Genomic DNA, 16700 nt, shown 5'->3' on the forward strand with positions numbered 1-16700 from the left:
TACTCAAAACTCACTTCCTAAATATTTCAGTACATTTTACTCTTGAGGTTAATTGCATTTATTTTATGTGAGTGTGTGTACATATATGTGTGTATGTGTGAAAAATACTATATAATGGTGTGAAAATGAGTATCTCTTCCAACTCTGTATTCAGCAATACCACTTTGCTAGCTTGAAACTGACTAGGATGGGAGCATTTATGCCAAAGAAATTGGCAAATCCTACAAAGCATGGCTTTTTTTTCCCTGAGTGGTTGTTAAACATTACCAGTAAATCATGGAGTTCATTCCTTATTCTGAGTAATCGGTTATTTCAAAATACAATACACATGCTCAGCCCCTACCCAGAAATTCTAATTCAGTAGATCAGGGGTAGAGTATCAGCATGTACTTCGCAAAAGACTCTCTCTCCTCCAAAAGAATTCTGATATGTACATGCCTCTAGTTGAGAATTACTGAGACTTCTAAAGCAGTATTATGTATCATCAGACATTAGAAAAATTCATACTTAAAAGTGTATTACTTTAGGTTCCTGAATTTAAGTCTCTACAAACTATAATGTAAAACTGTAATGCAGCTTTTTTATCAAGGATCAGAAACAGTCATAAAGTAGCTTCTATGTAGCTTAAATTATCAGAAAGGTTTCTCTTTAAACAATTTGATAATTTTAATAAAAAGATTATAATATGAGACAACTAAGATATCCACATGAAATGAAAAAGAATAAGGCTGGACCATAAATAAAAATTAACTCAAAATGGATCAAAGCTAAAGCTAAAGCTCAAAGATTCTTTGAAGAAAACAAGGCATGTATCTTTGTGACCCTGAATTAGGCAATGGTTTCTTAGATAAGACACCTAAAACACAAACAACAACAAAAACAGATAAATCGGATTTCATCAAAATAAAAACATTTGTGCTTTAAAGGGCATCATCAAGAACATAAAATGATAACCTACAGAATGGGAAAATTTTTGCAAATCATAAGTAAGGATTTGTATCTGAAATATATAGAGAGTTGTTACAAATCAACAATAAAAAGACAACCCAAATTAAAAATTAGGAAAGATCTGAAAAGACACGTCTCTAGAGAAGATAAGCAGATGGCCAATAAGCACATCTTATTGTTCAATATCACTGATGTTCAATATCATTAGCCATCAGGGAAATGCAAAAACTATAATGAGATTACCACTTCACACCCATTAAGATGGCTCTAATCAAAGAGTTCAATAATAGCAAATGCTGACAAAGATGTAGAGAACTGAAATCTCACACACTGCTGGCAAGAATGTAAAATGGTATAGTTGCTTTGGAAAACAACATAGCAGTTTCTCAAAAAATAAACTCAGGTTAGTATATGACTCAGCAATTCTACTTTTAGATATAAACCCAAGAGAAATGAAAATATATGTCACTCAAAAAACTGTTTATGGATGTTTATACATAAAAGCCAAAAGGTGGAAACAACCCAGATGTTCATCAATTAATGAATGGATAAACAAAACATGATATATTAATACAATGGACTATTATTTGGCAAAAACAAGGAATAAAATATCGATACATCCTATAATCTTTCATGAACCTTGAAAACACTATAGTAGGTGAAAGACACAAGTCAAAATCAAAGCCACCTTTTACATGACTCCACTTAAATGAAACATCCAGAACAGTCAAATCTACAGTTACAGTAAGTGGTACAGTGGTTGCCTAGGACTGTTGGTCAGTTGGATGATACAGGTATTACCATTAAAAGGTATGCGGGGTTTTTTTCTTTCTTTTTTTTATGATAATGAGAATGCTCTAAAATTGATTGTGGTGATGGCTGCATGACTCTGGGAACATACAAAAAACCACCAAAGTGTACGCTTTAAATGGACGAATTGTATGGTACGTGGATTATATCCCAATAAATCTGTTACAAACACGTATACATAAATTTCTTTAAAAAAATTAGCTCAGGACAAGATTTCCATATCTGAAACACTGATGTTTTCTTTTATTCAATAAGCTACATCATAAAACATATTTCTCTTTTGGCTTCATTGCCAGGAAATTCACCATTAAATTTTGTAGTCACATGAGCTTTCCTTCACCTAAGTTCTCTAGTTCAGTTTGTCACCACATGCCTTGCTTTCATTGTTTTAATTTCTAAGTGTTCTACTGTAACCCACTTCAATCTTTCTTGGAAATAAGCAGGATATGATGGCTGGCTGAATTCTGAAAATTTAAGAATACTTTTAGAAAAAAAAAAAAAGGAATACTCTTAGATACTAATGATGCCCACCAAGATACAGAAATCTTATGTTCAGCTTGAGCTCTGCTAACCAATTCCCTTCATCTTAACTACCATCAAGAACTGATTCAGACAATTAATGAGTTTTCCCAGAGGACTTTTTTCTTTAAATTACATTATCCATATAAAACATTATAATGTGGTATTACACATCTACCATAGATTTAGCACATAAGATAATAAATCACTACTGAAATTTAACTTTGTTTCGGGAAATTCATTCCTACCCTAACAGGTGAGGATGACTCCTCTGTATTTCGTTTCTGGGACTCAGTGTCCACATCTTGGCGCTTGTTCTTCATTCTTTCTCTAAGATCCCCTGTAGGTCTTTCTGGTGACCTTGGAACCAAAAAACAAAAACAAAACAAAAAACAAAACAAAACAACAAAAATCTATATTTATATAACATATATAAGAATGTATTTACAGAAATACCTCACAAATCTCAATAAAATTTTTCTGTCCATGGCTCCTAATGTTCAGAAAAACAATCTGCTTCAGCTTAAATATTAATATATAAAAAATATGAGCATCACTTACAAGTTTTCTCCCCATGACAATCAGAAATGTATACAATAAAATTCCATGGGGTGGCAGGTACTGGTGACATGAATAAGAAACTGTATGTGAGCCAAGAAAAAGGAATTTATAATTAACAGCTTAATTTGTTTTTCTAAAAATCACATAAAGGTATTAGTTATATTTGAAAGTAAAAAGCAGGAAGATAAAGTTTTAAACCACAATGTTGTAAAATTAATCAAGAGGCAACAGTATTATCATGCATACATGTATGTGGCTGGATGCAACATCAACAACAGAATTACCCATCTTAAGAATCATGGGACACAGAGGAGTTTTGTGTTATTCTTGTATCTTTTCTTAAAATTTGAAATGATTTCAGAATAGAAAATAGTTAAAGGATTTAAAGCAAGATTTAGGCAGTGGATTTCTTTTTAATTAAGGAAAATCATACATATTTATATTCAACACTCTTAAGCATTCATAATTCATACTGAAAATGTGACAAATGGCTATCCAATTATTTTTACACCATATTAAGTGAGAAAACAAAGCAGACATGGAAAACACACTGCCTCTAAAGAATATTCCTAGAGGACCTTTTAAAAAGGGCAAAGAAGTTAAGGAGTGGTAGTTCCTCACTGGCCACCAAAAATACTGTACACAATATTTTTTTTAAGGATATAAACAAATCACATAAACATTTACATCTATTTCAAGTAATAGTTACCAATCAAATCAGTTCTTTTATCTATCAGTACAAGTCACATGATTAATGAAGAAATAATTTCAGTTAATTCACTTTAAAGGATCTCATTAATATCTGTATGTACATTTTATAGGACTATATTAAATGTTTTAATAGTTAAATCTAACCTTGAAAGTGGAACTTATTAAAAACCAGTACTTAAATGCTTTAAATTATAATTATGATGTAAATGTACATCTTATGTGCCCTGGTCTCCTTTATATAATAAAACAATTTATTAAGAACTTATTTCTACCCTAAGCAGTGCCTAACAGAGTGCTCTACATATAATGAATGCTCAATAAATGACTTAAATATTTTGTGACTAAGCATTTCTGAAATACACTGCTTTTCTTTCCATCTTTCAATCACATTATGAACTGTATTTTCTTCCCTATCAAAAAAGGAAAAAAAGACAAATCCAAAGGGGGTTATCAAATGGAAAAACATGCACAAAATAACAACAACAAAAAGCCTTTATTCTAAGTCTAGTAATGACACTATTTCTTCCCATTTTAGACAAATTTCTCTGCCCACTTTCCTCAAAATTACCTCTTATATAAAAATTTTGTGTCAGTTAACAATAAATTTCACAGATGAATTAAAACATTATTAAAAGTGTGGTAATAATATGAACAAAACATTAAAATTATTGAAACACTTTACCTAGGTATAAATTTATACAGATAATTAAACTTATGTTTAAGAACTGGTTTTCCTACATTAACAGAAGGCACAGGTGACAATCTAAATACAAATAAAACGGAGTATTCAGCATCACAAGTAAACTAAAATGTACGTCTAAGTGAACAGGAAGTCAGTTAAGGGTCTGAATTTTAAAGTCTATTAAGCTTCAAAATCTATACATACACACACACAAAATCACCCATTTAAAAAAAATCTACAAATGCTAATAACGTTCAGTTTCTATACTATTGCTGTAACCAAAGCAATCAGCACACCCAATTTTAGGGCTTGGTTAACTATTTGTTTACCAATCAAGTTTAAACTGTTTTTGTGACAACCTTTACATATGTTACATATTTAAATATCATAACATAATCATCATGAACTGAACTGAAAGAAAAATTAAAGGTCTTTATTAGGAAAGTTTCATTTAGCTTTGCCTTTATTAAAGGCAAAAAGATGTCCTAAATAGGTAGTAGTACCATTATCTACGTATAAGTACATGCTTTCATTTACATTAATACATTGTGATAAGGGATTTGGCAAATGCATTTAATGTACAGAGCTTGCAGTAGACTGTCTTATGTCATTAATATTTGAATTCAGAACATCTTAAAAAGCTAAAATTATATCCTTGTTAAATTTTAATTTTTTAAGAGTTAAAAAGTCTTTCCTTAGTGGAAGTAAATCCATGAAATTCTGCTATCATAAACCATTTTAGTACATAACTGGGGTTAGGGGAAGTCATACATATATTATTAAAAAAATCTACTGGCAAAAACAGTACATACTGCGCAAATAACTTTAAAGCATACGTTTTATTAATCTTGAAATTAACAACTAAAAAGATCTTGTTGATCTTTGACTATTGATAAGACCACCACCAAAAGAGAAAAATCTAATCAAATATATGCTTGCATTTCAGATTTTTATACTAGATAAATTACAAAAGCCATCTCCTAATAGTATATGAACAATTCAAAGTTCTTAATTTACCTTCTATAATTGCTGCTATAACCTTTACCACGGGGTGAAGGGCCATGTACGAATCTACATGTGTTTCCATAGAGGCAGTTGCCAGTCTTCAGCCAGTTACGGCACTGTGTCTAAGAGACAGATATTACTATGTAAATTTCATATTTATTTCTGGAAAAAAGATGCTAGTGGGACAAAATTAAAATAAATGCTACCAAAATTCCAGCTACCCTGAGATAAATTATTCATTCCCCAAACAATAAAAACATCAGGAAAAAAACCCATAAAAATTATTACTCTTTTCACTCTTTCATGAAACTCAGTTCTAAAAATTTACTGAACATTCCTATAACACAACAACCTGTTCACCTTTATGATACAAATCAGTATTCAAGAACAGGATTATAAGATAACCCCTGTGACTGAGCTAGTGACAACTCACCTCTGCTGTACTGCCAGTGCTGGGTCCAAGCCTCTCAAATACACTGGGTCTTCGGGATGTGCTATCAGATATGGTCTTGGTATTTTCCACTGTGACCTTCCTTCTAATTTTTGACATTTTGTACTACTTCAACCAAAAAAGAGAGAGGCAAAACTGTAAAATTCTTCAGTTGTAAATTAACTGAGCCCATAACTTACACGTAGATAAAGCTGTAGATAACACTGTAAAATTATGGGGAATTTTTCTCAGAAGAAAAAAGGCATAGGAGAGGTCACAGGTAAATAGAAGGTATCTTCTAAGGCACAGCACATTAATGAACTTACAACAATGCTGAAATCTGTTGGCTAGAATTTTTACTCTTCTGCAGAGTGAAGGAATAAAATTCTACTCGCACAATTTTCATAGTATGTTCATCCGCAGAAAACTACTATAAAATGTTTAGTTTCTAAGTTCCTTATAAAAATTTAAAAATTTAGTTACCTATCTTTTAAGGAAAAGCTGTGCTATCATTCTCCATAAGGTAGTTAACTGGAAAAGAAAGCCATGTCAAAGAGAATAGGAAAATAAAATCACGTGAGAATTTTATTGATAGTGGAAATTATGCTTTATACAGTTTGTGACATTAGGTATATTCTAAAAATCAGCTTGGGAGAAAAACGCAAACTATTTAAATATTTTCTCCAATTTAACAGAGCTTGAAAAAGAACAGTCTAATCAAGGACATTTATTTTCAATAATATAAAGAAAATTCAATGTTGATAAAATGACTTTCTTTCAAAATAGGACAGGCAACAGAACTAGAAGTCAAGATGTTTCTATAATTTATACTACACTGACATAAAAGTCAAAGATGCTAAAAGTGATGAACAGGCTACCTTACCATTATTAGAAACAAGAAAGACAAATTGTAAAAATATTTTACAAAAGTAACACTTAAACCATAACAAAACAAATCTAAGTAAATAATCAGGTGATTCAATTGGAAATGAAAACATCAGATAACAGTATTATGATATATGTTAGAAAAAACATTAAATTCTAGATCTAGAAAAAATTAGCACATCACTGTGGGAACTGGGTAGGAACTGCCTAAGGGGGGGGCGGAACTAAACCATATCACATTTCATATAATCCAATTAGTTGAAATCTTATCAATAGTCAAAAGTTACTAGAATGAATGATAGCTAAAGAAGTGAAAGGTCCATTTGGTATGGAACTGGTCTCCATAAAATTCACAAATTCAAGAGGCTCTTTAATGTGGTTTCAAAATAAAGACGTATCACTTGAAAGGAAATTAAGTCTTGACAGTACCAAATCAAAAGCTTAAAAATATTGTAAACAATATTTGGTTTAGTTAGATACTTCTATTCAGGTCGTATTTTTAAAAGAATCCTAAGAGTAAGGACAACATTTGACAAATGAACAAAGATAATGAACCAAAAGGAAAATAGGAAATGATACCATATGGTAGTTTTAAATTGGAAAAAAAAAAAAGTGTTCTTATTCTTTAATATAAAATACAACCATTTTAGTAATTAATTTTTAGTGATTCATAGAAGTTGGAAAGTAACTTTACAAATTTTTAAAGATTAGTGTAGAGCGGCACATTAATGAGTAAGAGTTTGTTGCAACATAAAACCACATATGTATCAACTGCTCTCCAAATAAGGAACTATACAGCCAACCCCACATACAACAGTTAGTATTATAAGATAATTTTTATTTCATTCTCAGCCCAAATAATGAATTTACAAAGTAAAATTTGGTAAAATTTCATGTCTATTTGATTTACTGAAAAGTTCTTTATAGAATGGAAGGCCAAGATAAATGGAACTGAGAAAAGATCTAGAAAATGTAGAGCTTTGTTTAACTGAGAAAACCACTATTTTACAATTTATGTCTGAGCAGGAGTCAATAAAAAGTGAGTATGTCACAAAAAAATAGGGAAAGTTTAGAACAAAAACAAATGCTCAAAGTCTCATGTTACTATATTAATATAGAGATGTACACTGTAATCTTCATTCACTAATTCAATATTTAAAATATTAATAAACTTAAAATTGAATGAGTTCTAAAAGTTCCTTAGTAGCTCTTATTAGTATTTAGAACTTGGAAAACAGGTACACCATCCGCCCATGCTGCCTCAAGAAGACTAACCCTAACCTTACATATTTCCCTCTGCTATCAACGGAAATATTTCTGCTCCTCAAACTCCTATATAGCCGCAGCATGCTGCCACTCCTAACACCCCTCCTCCAAAAAAATTAATGGTAGTGCTTTCCATAATTAGGGGAACAGCTATTTATTATTATACCTGAAACACTGGTCATCTAGCATCTCCTTTCTTGTTTTTCTGAGGGCTCCAGGTATTAACTGTTTCTCTTTCTGCTTTATAATCTGTTGCTTGAATCAGAACTCCACTACTCCCCTGACCTACCACTGAAAACCATGACTTCTCTCCAATCCTAGATCACTAACATAAACTTTGAAGATTTCAAAAGGTTTGGACTACTATGTCAAAGACAAACTAGTGAGGGCTTATGATGGAATCTTATACCCCTCCTTGTATGTATCCCTGCCACTAAAGCACCTTCCCACAGAGACAAAGTTGCTTGTACATGGGACATGAAGAACTACTCAAGATTCACCCACACAGTTATTATCACTGGAACTTTACTTTTAGCTACTGTCGAGTCTTCCAACTTAGGGGAAAAACAGCAAAGTAAAAGTCATATTCTCAGCATCCAACAGTGTCAGGCTTCCTCCTAAAACTGCACTGACTTTGAGTACCAGGTCTATGTTAGAGGGAGGTCATAGACAGGAAAAAAAATCTGAGGCAAAAGGGAAAAAGTAGTATTTGAAGTTTTCTAATTGAAAGGAAGAGGAATTCTTCTGATCATCTATCTAGGAACTTCTATCAGTAGTTAGCAATAAGTTTTCAAAATATTACTGAAATATTCACGATTGACATAGATAAAATATGCTTATAAAGAACACAAAATATAATATTTTAAATGCTATTTGCCTAAATATATACATATAATCTACAATACACCAAAAAGGCATTTACTCATATACATTAATTTATTAATTTAAAAGTATGTTACCAATTAAAATGACTTAATTAGAATTTTCTATCTAAAAATTTGGGTCCTCAAAGGCAAATAAATACTACAATCTAATAAAATATAGATTTGACTGAGAGGGGATAAAACCTTTTTCAATTAATATCTGAACAGGCTTCAATAAGCAAATGCTTCAAAGTATGTGAGAAGAGTTAGAAACCATAAAATAAAAATGTAAATATTAAAGTCTTCCCTATTTCAGAGACTTTAAATCTTTTCCCTCCAGTTTTGTTTTCAAATTAATCTTTGATTTCAAGTTGTCATTACACTTTTACCCACATCTTCATGTCTTTCCCAAACACCAACATTATCAAAGCCCAAGTGACACCAGTGAAAGTCTTTGGAATTATTTTCCTATTTCTCACCTCCATTTGCAGAGTAAATAAATATCAAGGTTTTTATGATATATTTTCAATTGAAAAACAGGGGATACAGAGTTTGAATCTATTAAAATACAACAAAAGAGGGTCTTAATAAATGGGAACAGTCCCTTCTCCCCCCAAAACTCACAAATATAATGCACTCAAAGCTCCACCCTATAAATATGGCTAAGACAGGGGAAACATACAAATGATCAATGATTCCTGAAGCCTAATTACTATAATCTTGTCAATAAAACATATATCAATTCTAGTATCCTCATTTAAAACCATAATTACATCTTTTTGAGGCCTCATCTTCCCCTAGGACAAATGAAAGCATTTATCATTTTAATCTGGATAAGTTGCAGCATAATATTAGGAAACTGTCAAGTAAACAATTAAAAATACATAAACGTACTAACTGGTAGAATAAATTCTTATCCACTTAAGTTCTAAAATTAAAAGGTTTATATTAAAAATAAGGTCTCTTCCTATTTATATTTCATATATTTGAAAGAAAAAAGTTTATTTGATGCATAGTCTGGGAGAATTTTAAAAAAAATAACTTTCTAAAACAATCTTGCACGTTGCTTACAGATAGACTAAAACAATTCCAGAGTTAATTCCAAACAATTAACAGAACTAAATTGACTATACCACTATGAGCAAGGCAATACTGTAGCACCGTGTAGAAAAAATAATTTGTTAAAAAGACTATGCACAGAAAATAGCCAATGCTAGCAACTACTATAAAGTGAAATAAACAGAACTGCAACATGCACACTACCAAAAAAGAATAAAGACACTTTAAATAGCAACACCAGTTAACTTTCAACTGTTACTAAGTATCTACAAAAAATAGCTCCAACTCTACATGAAATGGAGAATGGGGTTGGGGGAGGTGGGGAAGACTAACATCCACTAAAAAACAATTCCCCAAATAAATGTCAATTAAACAATTTTGCTTTCTATATTTAACTGCCAATGCATACTGTAATACCAATTAACACTGACAAGTTATTAAAATTCTAATAACTTGTACAGAAGTGAAAATAGCATCCACTTGATGAATTTTAGTATTAATTTACCGATATGAAAATTGGATTTGCATATCTTAAATATGCAATCAATATTCATTTTGAATCAGCAAAAATTAGGAAGTCAGTAAGAGGCATGCATTTGATAAAACTGGATCCTACCAGATCCACACAGTAAAAGTCTAATAAGTTTCACGGTGCAACTGTTTTAGAGACACAAATTGCTACATACCTGCATCAACATTCTTAGTAGTCTCTTGTTTAAACTGTCATTTTATAATCTATTTCATTAAGAAATTGGAAAGTATTTGAAAATCTACAGATTATGTCCACAAAACTCTTAAAAATATTGTCACTTAGGTACTAAAGCCAGTAATTTCAAATATCACAAAACTAGACTCCGCTAACTGGCATCATATATATACACATGCATGGATTGTACTCCATAAACATTTAGGTTAACTGCAACAGTATCATGGACTTTGAAAAGTTGAGCTGTGGAGATATTTTCCAAACTTTTAAAATTATTTCTCCAAAAAACCCCCAAAATCTGAAGGGATAGTATACGCCTATAATTTTCAGAGTAGTTCAAATTATCTGAAAACTTCACAATATAACCGAATAGCTTAAGACACTACGCTCCACAAACAAGATCCTACCAATATCGTTCAAGTAGTATCAACTCTGAATAATTTGCAGCCACATAAATTATTTTAACCTGTTCAGAAAGAGATAATGCCAAACAGCAGACCCTCTCCTTTCACTCCACCTTCCCCAGTTTCTGAGAGATAGTTGCCAAAAGTAACTACCCAGGGAACTTCCAGGACCCAAGTGGTTAAATTATCACTGCCGGGAAATAAGCAAAACCAAATACAACCAACAGCAAGATAATTTTTCCTACAGGTCTGGAATGCGTAAAGGGAGCCTCTAAATATAAGACCATATTCCTGCCCCCGTCCAGCGCATACAAATGCGAATACTGCGCCAGGGTTCCCAAGCCTTTTTGGTAGGGACCCAGCACAGTCTTTTGTCTGAATCCACCCGTCCTTTTAAACAAACTCGCCGGAATCAGGACAAGAGCTAGAAACGAAGCCTGAGCCCAGGGAGCTATTGCAGAGTTAAGGGTGGGATGCTCAAGGAGAGCTCAAAATCCTGGCGTGACCCAAAAAGGGATGGAGGACAACCCGGGGCCTTCCCATTCCGGGTCCGTCCAAAGCCTTTCCCCCGATACCCACACCAATGCACAGAATTCAAGCTTACCTCCTCCCCGAGCTCCTGTCGCAAGCTCAGTCAGGAGGCGCTACCGCCGCCACCGCTCCGAGGAGCGGGGGAGGCGACTCTCTGTCCCCGCGCCTGGCCCCGGGAAGACGACGACGAGAAGGAGGTGCGCGCGCGGCTCCCGGGAACCGGCCCTTCGCTAGCGAGAGGAGCCGGGGGCAGCTGAGAAGCAGAACCCGCCCGCCGCTTCGCCAGGGTCAAGTGAGACTGAGATGTAGGACGAAAATGAAGGAAGAGAGACTGGAGAGCAAGAAAGGCAACGAAAACACTAACAGGCCGATAGGAGGACCGACTCAAAATGCCGCCGGAAGTCAAGTGTTTGCCCTGATCCCGAGTGGACCGAAGCAGCTTCCGGCCGCCAGATTAGTCGTCAGCGCGCAGGCACCGCCCCTCCGGAGACACGCCCCTGGGCGTAACGTCGGCTCGTAGGAGTGCAGTGGAAGTCCTCAAATCGGTGCTTTGTTGAAGGGACCTTTGGAGTGGAATCTCTGAGCCAGGGAGAGCCAAAATTTCCAATAAAAAGTGAATTTAAGAGACAGAGTTTACGGGGCGCCTGGGTGGCTCAGCCCTTAAGTGTCTGCCTTCGGCTCAGGTCATGATCCCAGCGTCCTGGGATCGAGCCCCGCATCGGGCTCCCTGCTCCGCGAGAAGCCTTCTTCTCCCTCTCCCACTCCCCCTGCTCGTGTTCCCTCTCTCTTGTCAAATAAATAAAATCTTAAAAAAAAAAAAAAAAAAGAAAGAGTTTACTTCTTTTATTACATGATTTCTTACAATAAACAGCTGTTGTAAATGCCATATCTGTTGTTGAAAATAACTACAGCCGTTCATTCATTTGCTCAAAAATGTTTACTGAGCAGTGACAGGTGATACTTGTCCTGTTTTTGACTCCTCCGCTTTCTGGGCCATCGCTTATTACCGTGGAACAAAGCATACACGGCTGTGTTTTTAAAGGCGCAAGCAGTTCACTGAAAATTTGGAGCAGAAATCTTTAACGTACTTCTAACCACCTTTCCTTTTGTGGTCCAATGATCTGCAAGAAACTAGTTATTAAAATTGCTTGAGGTGGGTAGTCAAACACCCTGAATCAAAATCCGTATCTAGCCTCTTACAAATTTTTTTAAAAAGGAAAAAGAAATGTGAGCCTTTCTCTGCCTTAATTTTAAGGTAACATTTATTTTGTTCGTTGACAAAAGCAAGGAATAGGAAAACCTTTTCTCAAAACTACTGATCAAATTTTAGAAGAACGGGTACAATGATTTGGTCCTGTTGGAACCAGTAAACTAAATACGGGAGAAGAGTGAAAAAATTAACGGCATTAAACATTCTTGATGACATGCCCAACTATTTTAGAGAGAGCGGCGAAAGCTTCTGTACAAGTGGGCTTGATGTAACGCTCTGGCAGCAAGAATCCGTATCTGCCTTTATCTCGAAGTTCAATTGTAAACGAATATTTTACGCCCAAGTCATAGATCCAGTCATCTGAACCTCCAGGAGCTAGGTCTACAAGAAGAAAAAAGAAATTACTTTTTGAAATACAGATGTTTCAAGTTAACTAACAAAATGGATTTTCCCCCCTAAAAATAGCTCTGCTTTTTTCTGATTATTAAGTAATCTAAGTTGCTGGTAGAAAATGGAGATTGAAGAAAAACAGGTTAAGGAAGAAAATAAAAATTACCCATATCTCTGCCAAAGAGTAATAATCACCAGTAACATTTTAGTGTTATTTTTTTCCTCAGTGCATGCTTTAACATCCTTAAATTTTTCCTACAGAAATAAGATCATCGTATACATGCAGTTTTGTGATATTTCTAAACATAATCTATCTGACCAGCTTTATGTATCAATAACTTCAAATCTACGTTATCATTTTTCATGATCTCATAGCACTACATTGTAAAGCTGGATATAATTAAGTTCAATATTTACTTGGAGACATTTAGAATTGTTTTTCTAATTTCTAATCAATATAAGCAACTTGACAATGTCCTTTCTTGTTTTTACTAATTGCTTGTTTCTCTAGAATATTCTTCCCTAGAAGTAGATTCACTAGCCTAGGAGTATCTACTTTTTACAATTATGCTACATGTTCCCAAATAACCTTCAAAATAATTGAACCAATTCCCCCAAGTGGGAATTTGCCCACTTCCCCCTCCCATACAATGCACAGGAATTATGCATTTCTGGCAGTTTTATGGGTGAAAAATAATATTGAATCATCTTATTTTGTTTATTTGATTACCACTGAGCTGAACATTTTATTTGGTATATTTATTGTCCATCTTTATATTTTTTATCAGTTGTCTTTGCTCATTTTTCTACTCAATTGATTTTATAGATTGTTTATAACAGCAACATTAGTGTAAATTCGAATTTGCCTTGTGTAATATTTGCATTTTTTTCTTATTTGGTTATTTAGCTTTCAACTTGGTTTATGGCAGTGTTTATATTAAAATATTTTATCTATCTAGGATTTATTTTAGAGAAATATATGTTAGTAAATCAATTAATTTCTTTTTCTGAGTAAGTTGTCAGGTTTTCCAATCCTATTAATTGAATAGCTAACATTCCTAGAAATGCCTCCTTTATGAGAAATAAGATGCCCTTATATATTTAAGTGTCTTTCTGTTCTCACTATTCCGTCCTGTTAATCTGTCTTTTCCCAACTCAGCTCCACAATCTTAATTACTATATGTTTATAATGTACCTTAATACCTGGTTGGAGCAAATTCTCTCTTATTAGTCTCATTTTTCAGAATTTTACAAGCTCTTCTACCAAATCCATTCTTTCAAAAGAAATTCAAAGTCATTTAACTGTTCATTGGGATTGCATTAAATATACAGATTAATTTAGCACGACTGACACATTTTTGTTTTGCTTTCCTACTCAAAAACATGGTAGGTTCCTCCTTTTATTTATCTTCTTTTATGTATACCAGTAAAATTTTCTAGGTTTTTCATATAAATATATTGATTTGTATGTGTACCCACACACATACATTTAACAATGAATCCACATATATGTATCTGTATGTATATGTGTGTGCAATGTGTATATATGTACATATAGAGGGGCAGTAGGATCTTTTTTTCATTTTATTTTCTACCTGATTATTTTTGGTATATAAGAGAGCTTTAGATTTCTGTATATTTAGTTCATATTCAGCCACCTTCAACTTTTGATTGTTACTAATATTTTTGGTTGATTTCTACTGTTTTCCAGGTAGACAATCATATAATATGTGAAGTGATCATTTTTGCCTCTTTCTAATGCCTATACTTAAATGAACTACAAAGGTGTTTACCAAAGCATTGTTTATAATACTAAAAATATTCATCAGCAGTGGATTAATGAGTTATTCAGCAAATACTTCTGACAACCACTATCAATATTTGGCATTTCTTCTTCCAGCCATTTTCTCATGTTTATGAACACATTCTCATAGATGTATACTGACTGACTGAATGAATGTGTAGAGATGGACTAATTTCATCACACCAGAAAGTTGCTTTGTAAGCTCTCTAGCCCTGAGACACCTGTGGTTATGCTTTGGGGAGCAATGGTAGAGAAGAGGAGGAGAATCAAGAAAGCTCTGAATTGTGAAAGGAAGCTGTAGGGTCCCTCACTGACAGAGCGAGGACCTGGGTCAGCAAAGGCAGCAGTGGGCCAGTGATACCAAGAGACAGAGATACCATGTGGACCAATCTGGCTCCGCTTTGTTCTGAGACATTTTGGGGTTGTTGAGGTGGAAGAGGAAGATTCTGGACTTTCTACTAATAGGGCATCTGGTGCTCAAGCAATTTATTGAAAATAATATGAATGTGATTATTAAGATGAGTGTGTTTTTATATTCCTGTAGATCATACCCGTTAAAGAAAATTTTGGGGCTTTGAATATTGTCTCAGGGCCTTCTCACAGCCCATTTTCTCTTCCTGGTTTTCCTCGTATATCACTGTTTGGCAGACACTTATCAGGTAGGTCTCCCAGAAGTGTCACCTACAGAGAGAGACCCTCCTAGGCCACTCTAGCTAAGTAGCCTCTCTCTCCTGCAGTCATTCTCAAACCCTTAAGCCTCTTTTATTTTCTTCATTTCTCAATGGGATTATATTTGACTATTTCATTGTTTACATCAGAGATTTGCAAACTTTTTCTCCAAAGGACTAGGTAGTAAGTATTTTAGGCTTTGTGGGCCACAAAGTATGTCACAACTACTTGACTCTACTATCGTGAAAGCTATCATAAACAATACATAAATAAATGGGTGTGGCTGTGTTCAAATAAAACTTTATTTTTGAATACTGAAATTTGAATTTCATATAATTTTAACATGTCACAAAATCTTTTTTTTAAACCTTTTAAAAAATGGAAAAACTGGGGTGTCTGGGTGCCTCAGTCAGTTAAGTGCCAGACTTTTGATTGCTGCTTAGTCATGATCTAAAGGTTATGAGATCCAGCCCCTCATCGGGCTCCACGCTAGGCATGGTGACTACTTGGGATTCTCTCTCTCCCTCTGCCCCCCCCCCCACTTGCTCTCTCTGTCTCTCAAATAAACAAATAAAAAAATCTTTTAAAAATGGAAAAACTATTCTTATCTCACAGGCTATACAAAAACAAGCAGTGGGCTGAATTTGGCCTATGGGTCATAGTTTGCTGACACCTGGTTACATGTTTATTTTCTGTTCCTCTTTTTTCCATCTCCTCCTCCAACTTCAAAAGAAAAAAATCATTGTCTGATCCTAAAAAGAGTCCCTCGATAAATATCTGCCAGCAGAAATTAAATTTGAAAATATTTCTTAAGAGTTTGCCACATACAAGCTGTTATCAGTGTTATACAAACAAAAGACACTTAACTATATAGTGTGCTTTAGTGGGCACAGCCTGTTACTATAAAGCATTAATGTAAAAATGTTCCCTAGATTTGTATAGTGTTCAACCTGCACAACTTTTCATGGGAACCCTGGACATCTTATACATTCTTTTGGCCCTTTATGACCTTTCCTGCTTCACTCAACCAGTGTGATGCCAATTCTATAATCTCTGCTCTATAACAATGAACATGATTTCTTAAATATCATTTTGGCTTCTTTTGAGGGTATTCATTTATTAATATAACCTTGTTCGGTGCTCTCATAGCTATTATGCTTCCATTTCTAATTGTTGTAATCCAACTATTTTACATGTGACCTTGTTTAAAGATTCCATTTAGAAAAATTAAACCCATACAGAAAAAC

General features: G+C 34.0%; 2 protein-coding genes across 8 annotated transcripts in view; both read right to left on the minus strand.

The window, feature by feature from the left end:
- The window catches only part of ZC3H13 (zinc finger CCCH-type containing 13), a 90919-nt gene extending 79118 nt beyond the window's left edge, over nt 1-11801 (minus strand). For 5 of the 7 annotated variants that reach the window (XM_035003358.1, XM_035003357.1, XM_035003356.1 and 2 more), the window contains exons 1-4: nt 11454-11801; nt 5670-5795; nt 5249-5358; nt 2526-2637 (exon numbers count right to left, since the gene is read on the minus strand). In XM_035003358.1, coding sequence (XP_034859249.1) covers nt 2526-2637; nt 5249-5358; nt 5670-5786 — 339 coding nt within the window. In that variant the 5' untranslated portion in view covers nt 5787-5795; nt 11454-11801. The remainder of the gene's footprint in view (nt 1-2525; nt 2638-5248; nt 5359-5669; nt 5796-11453) is intronic. The other 2 variants (XM_035003355.1, XM_035003362.1) reach the window with 2 other exon arrangements.
- An 875-nt stretch (nt 11802-12676) lies between these two features.
- Nucleotides 12677-16700, minus strand: part of CPB2 (carboxypeptidase B2) — a 49970-nt gene continuing 45946 nt past the window's right edge. Inside the window, exon 11 of the mRNA XM_035002961.1 lies at nt 12677-12971. Coding sequence (XP_034858852.1) covers nt 12787-12971 — 185 coding nt within the window. The 3' untranslated portion in view covers nt 12677-12786. The remainder of the gene's footprint in view (nt 12972-16700) is intronic.

The sequence above is a fragment of the Mirounga leonina genome, unplaced genomic scaffold (assembly GCF_011800145.1).
Source record: "Mirounga leonina isolate KUSES-001 unplaced genomic scaffold, KU_Mleo_1.0 Mir_127, whole genome shotgun sequence".
Classification (NCBI taxonomy): domain Eukaryota; kingdom Metazoa; phylum Chordata; class Mammalia; order Carnivora; family Phocidae; genus Mirounga; species Mirounga leonina.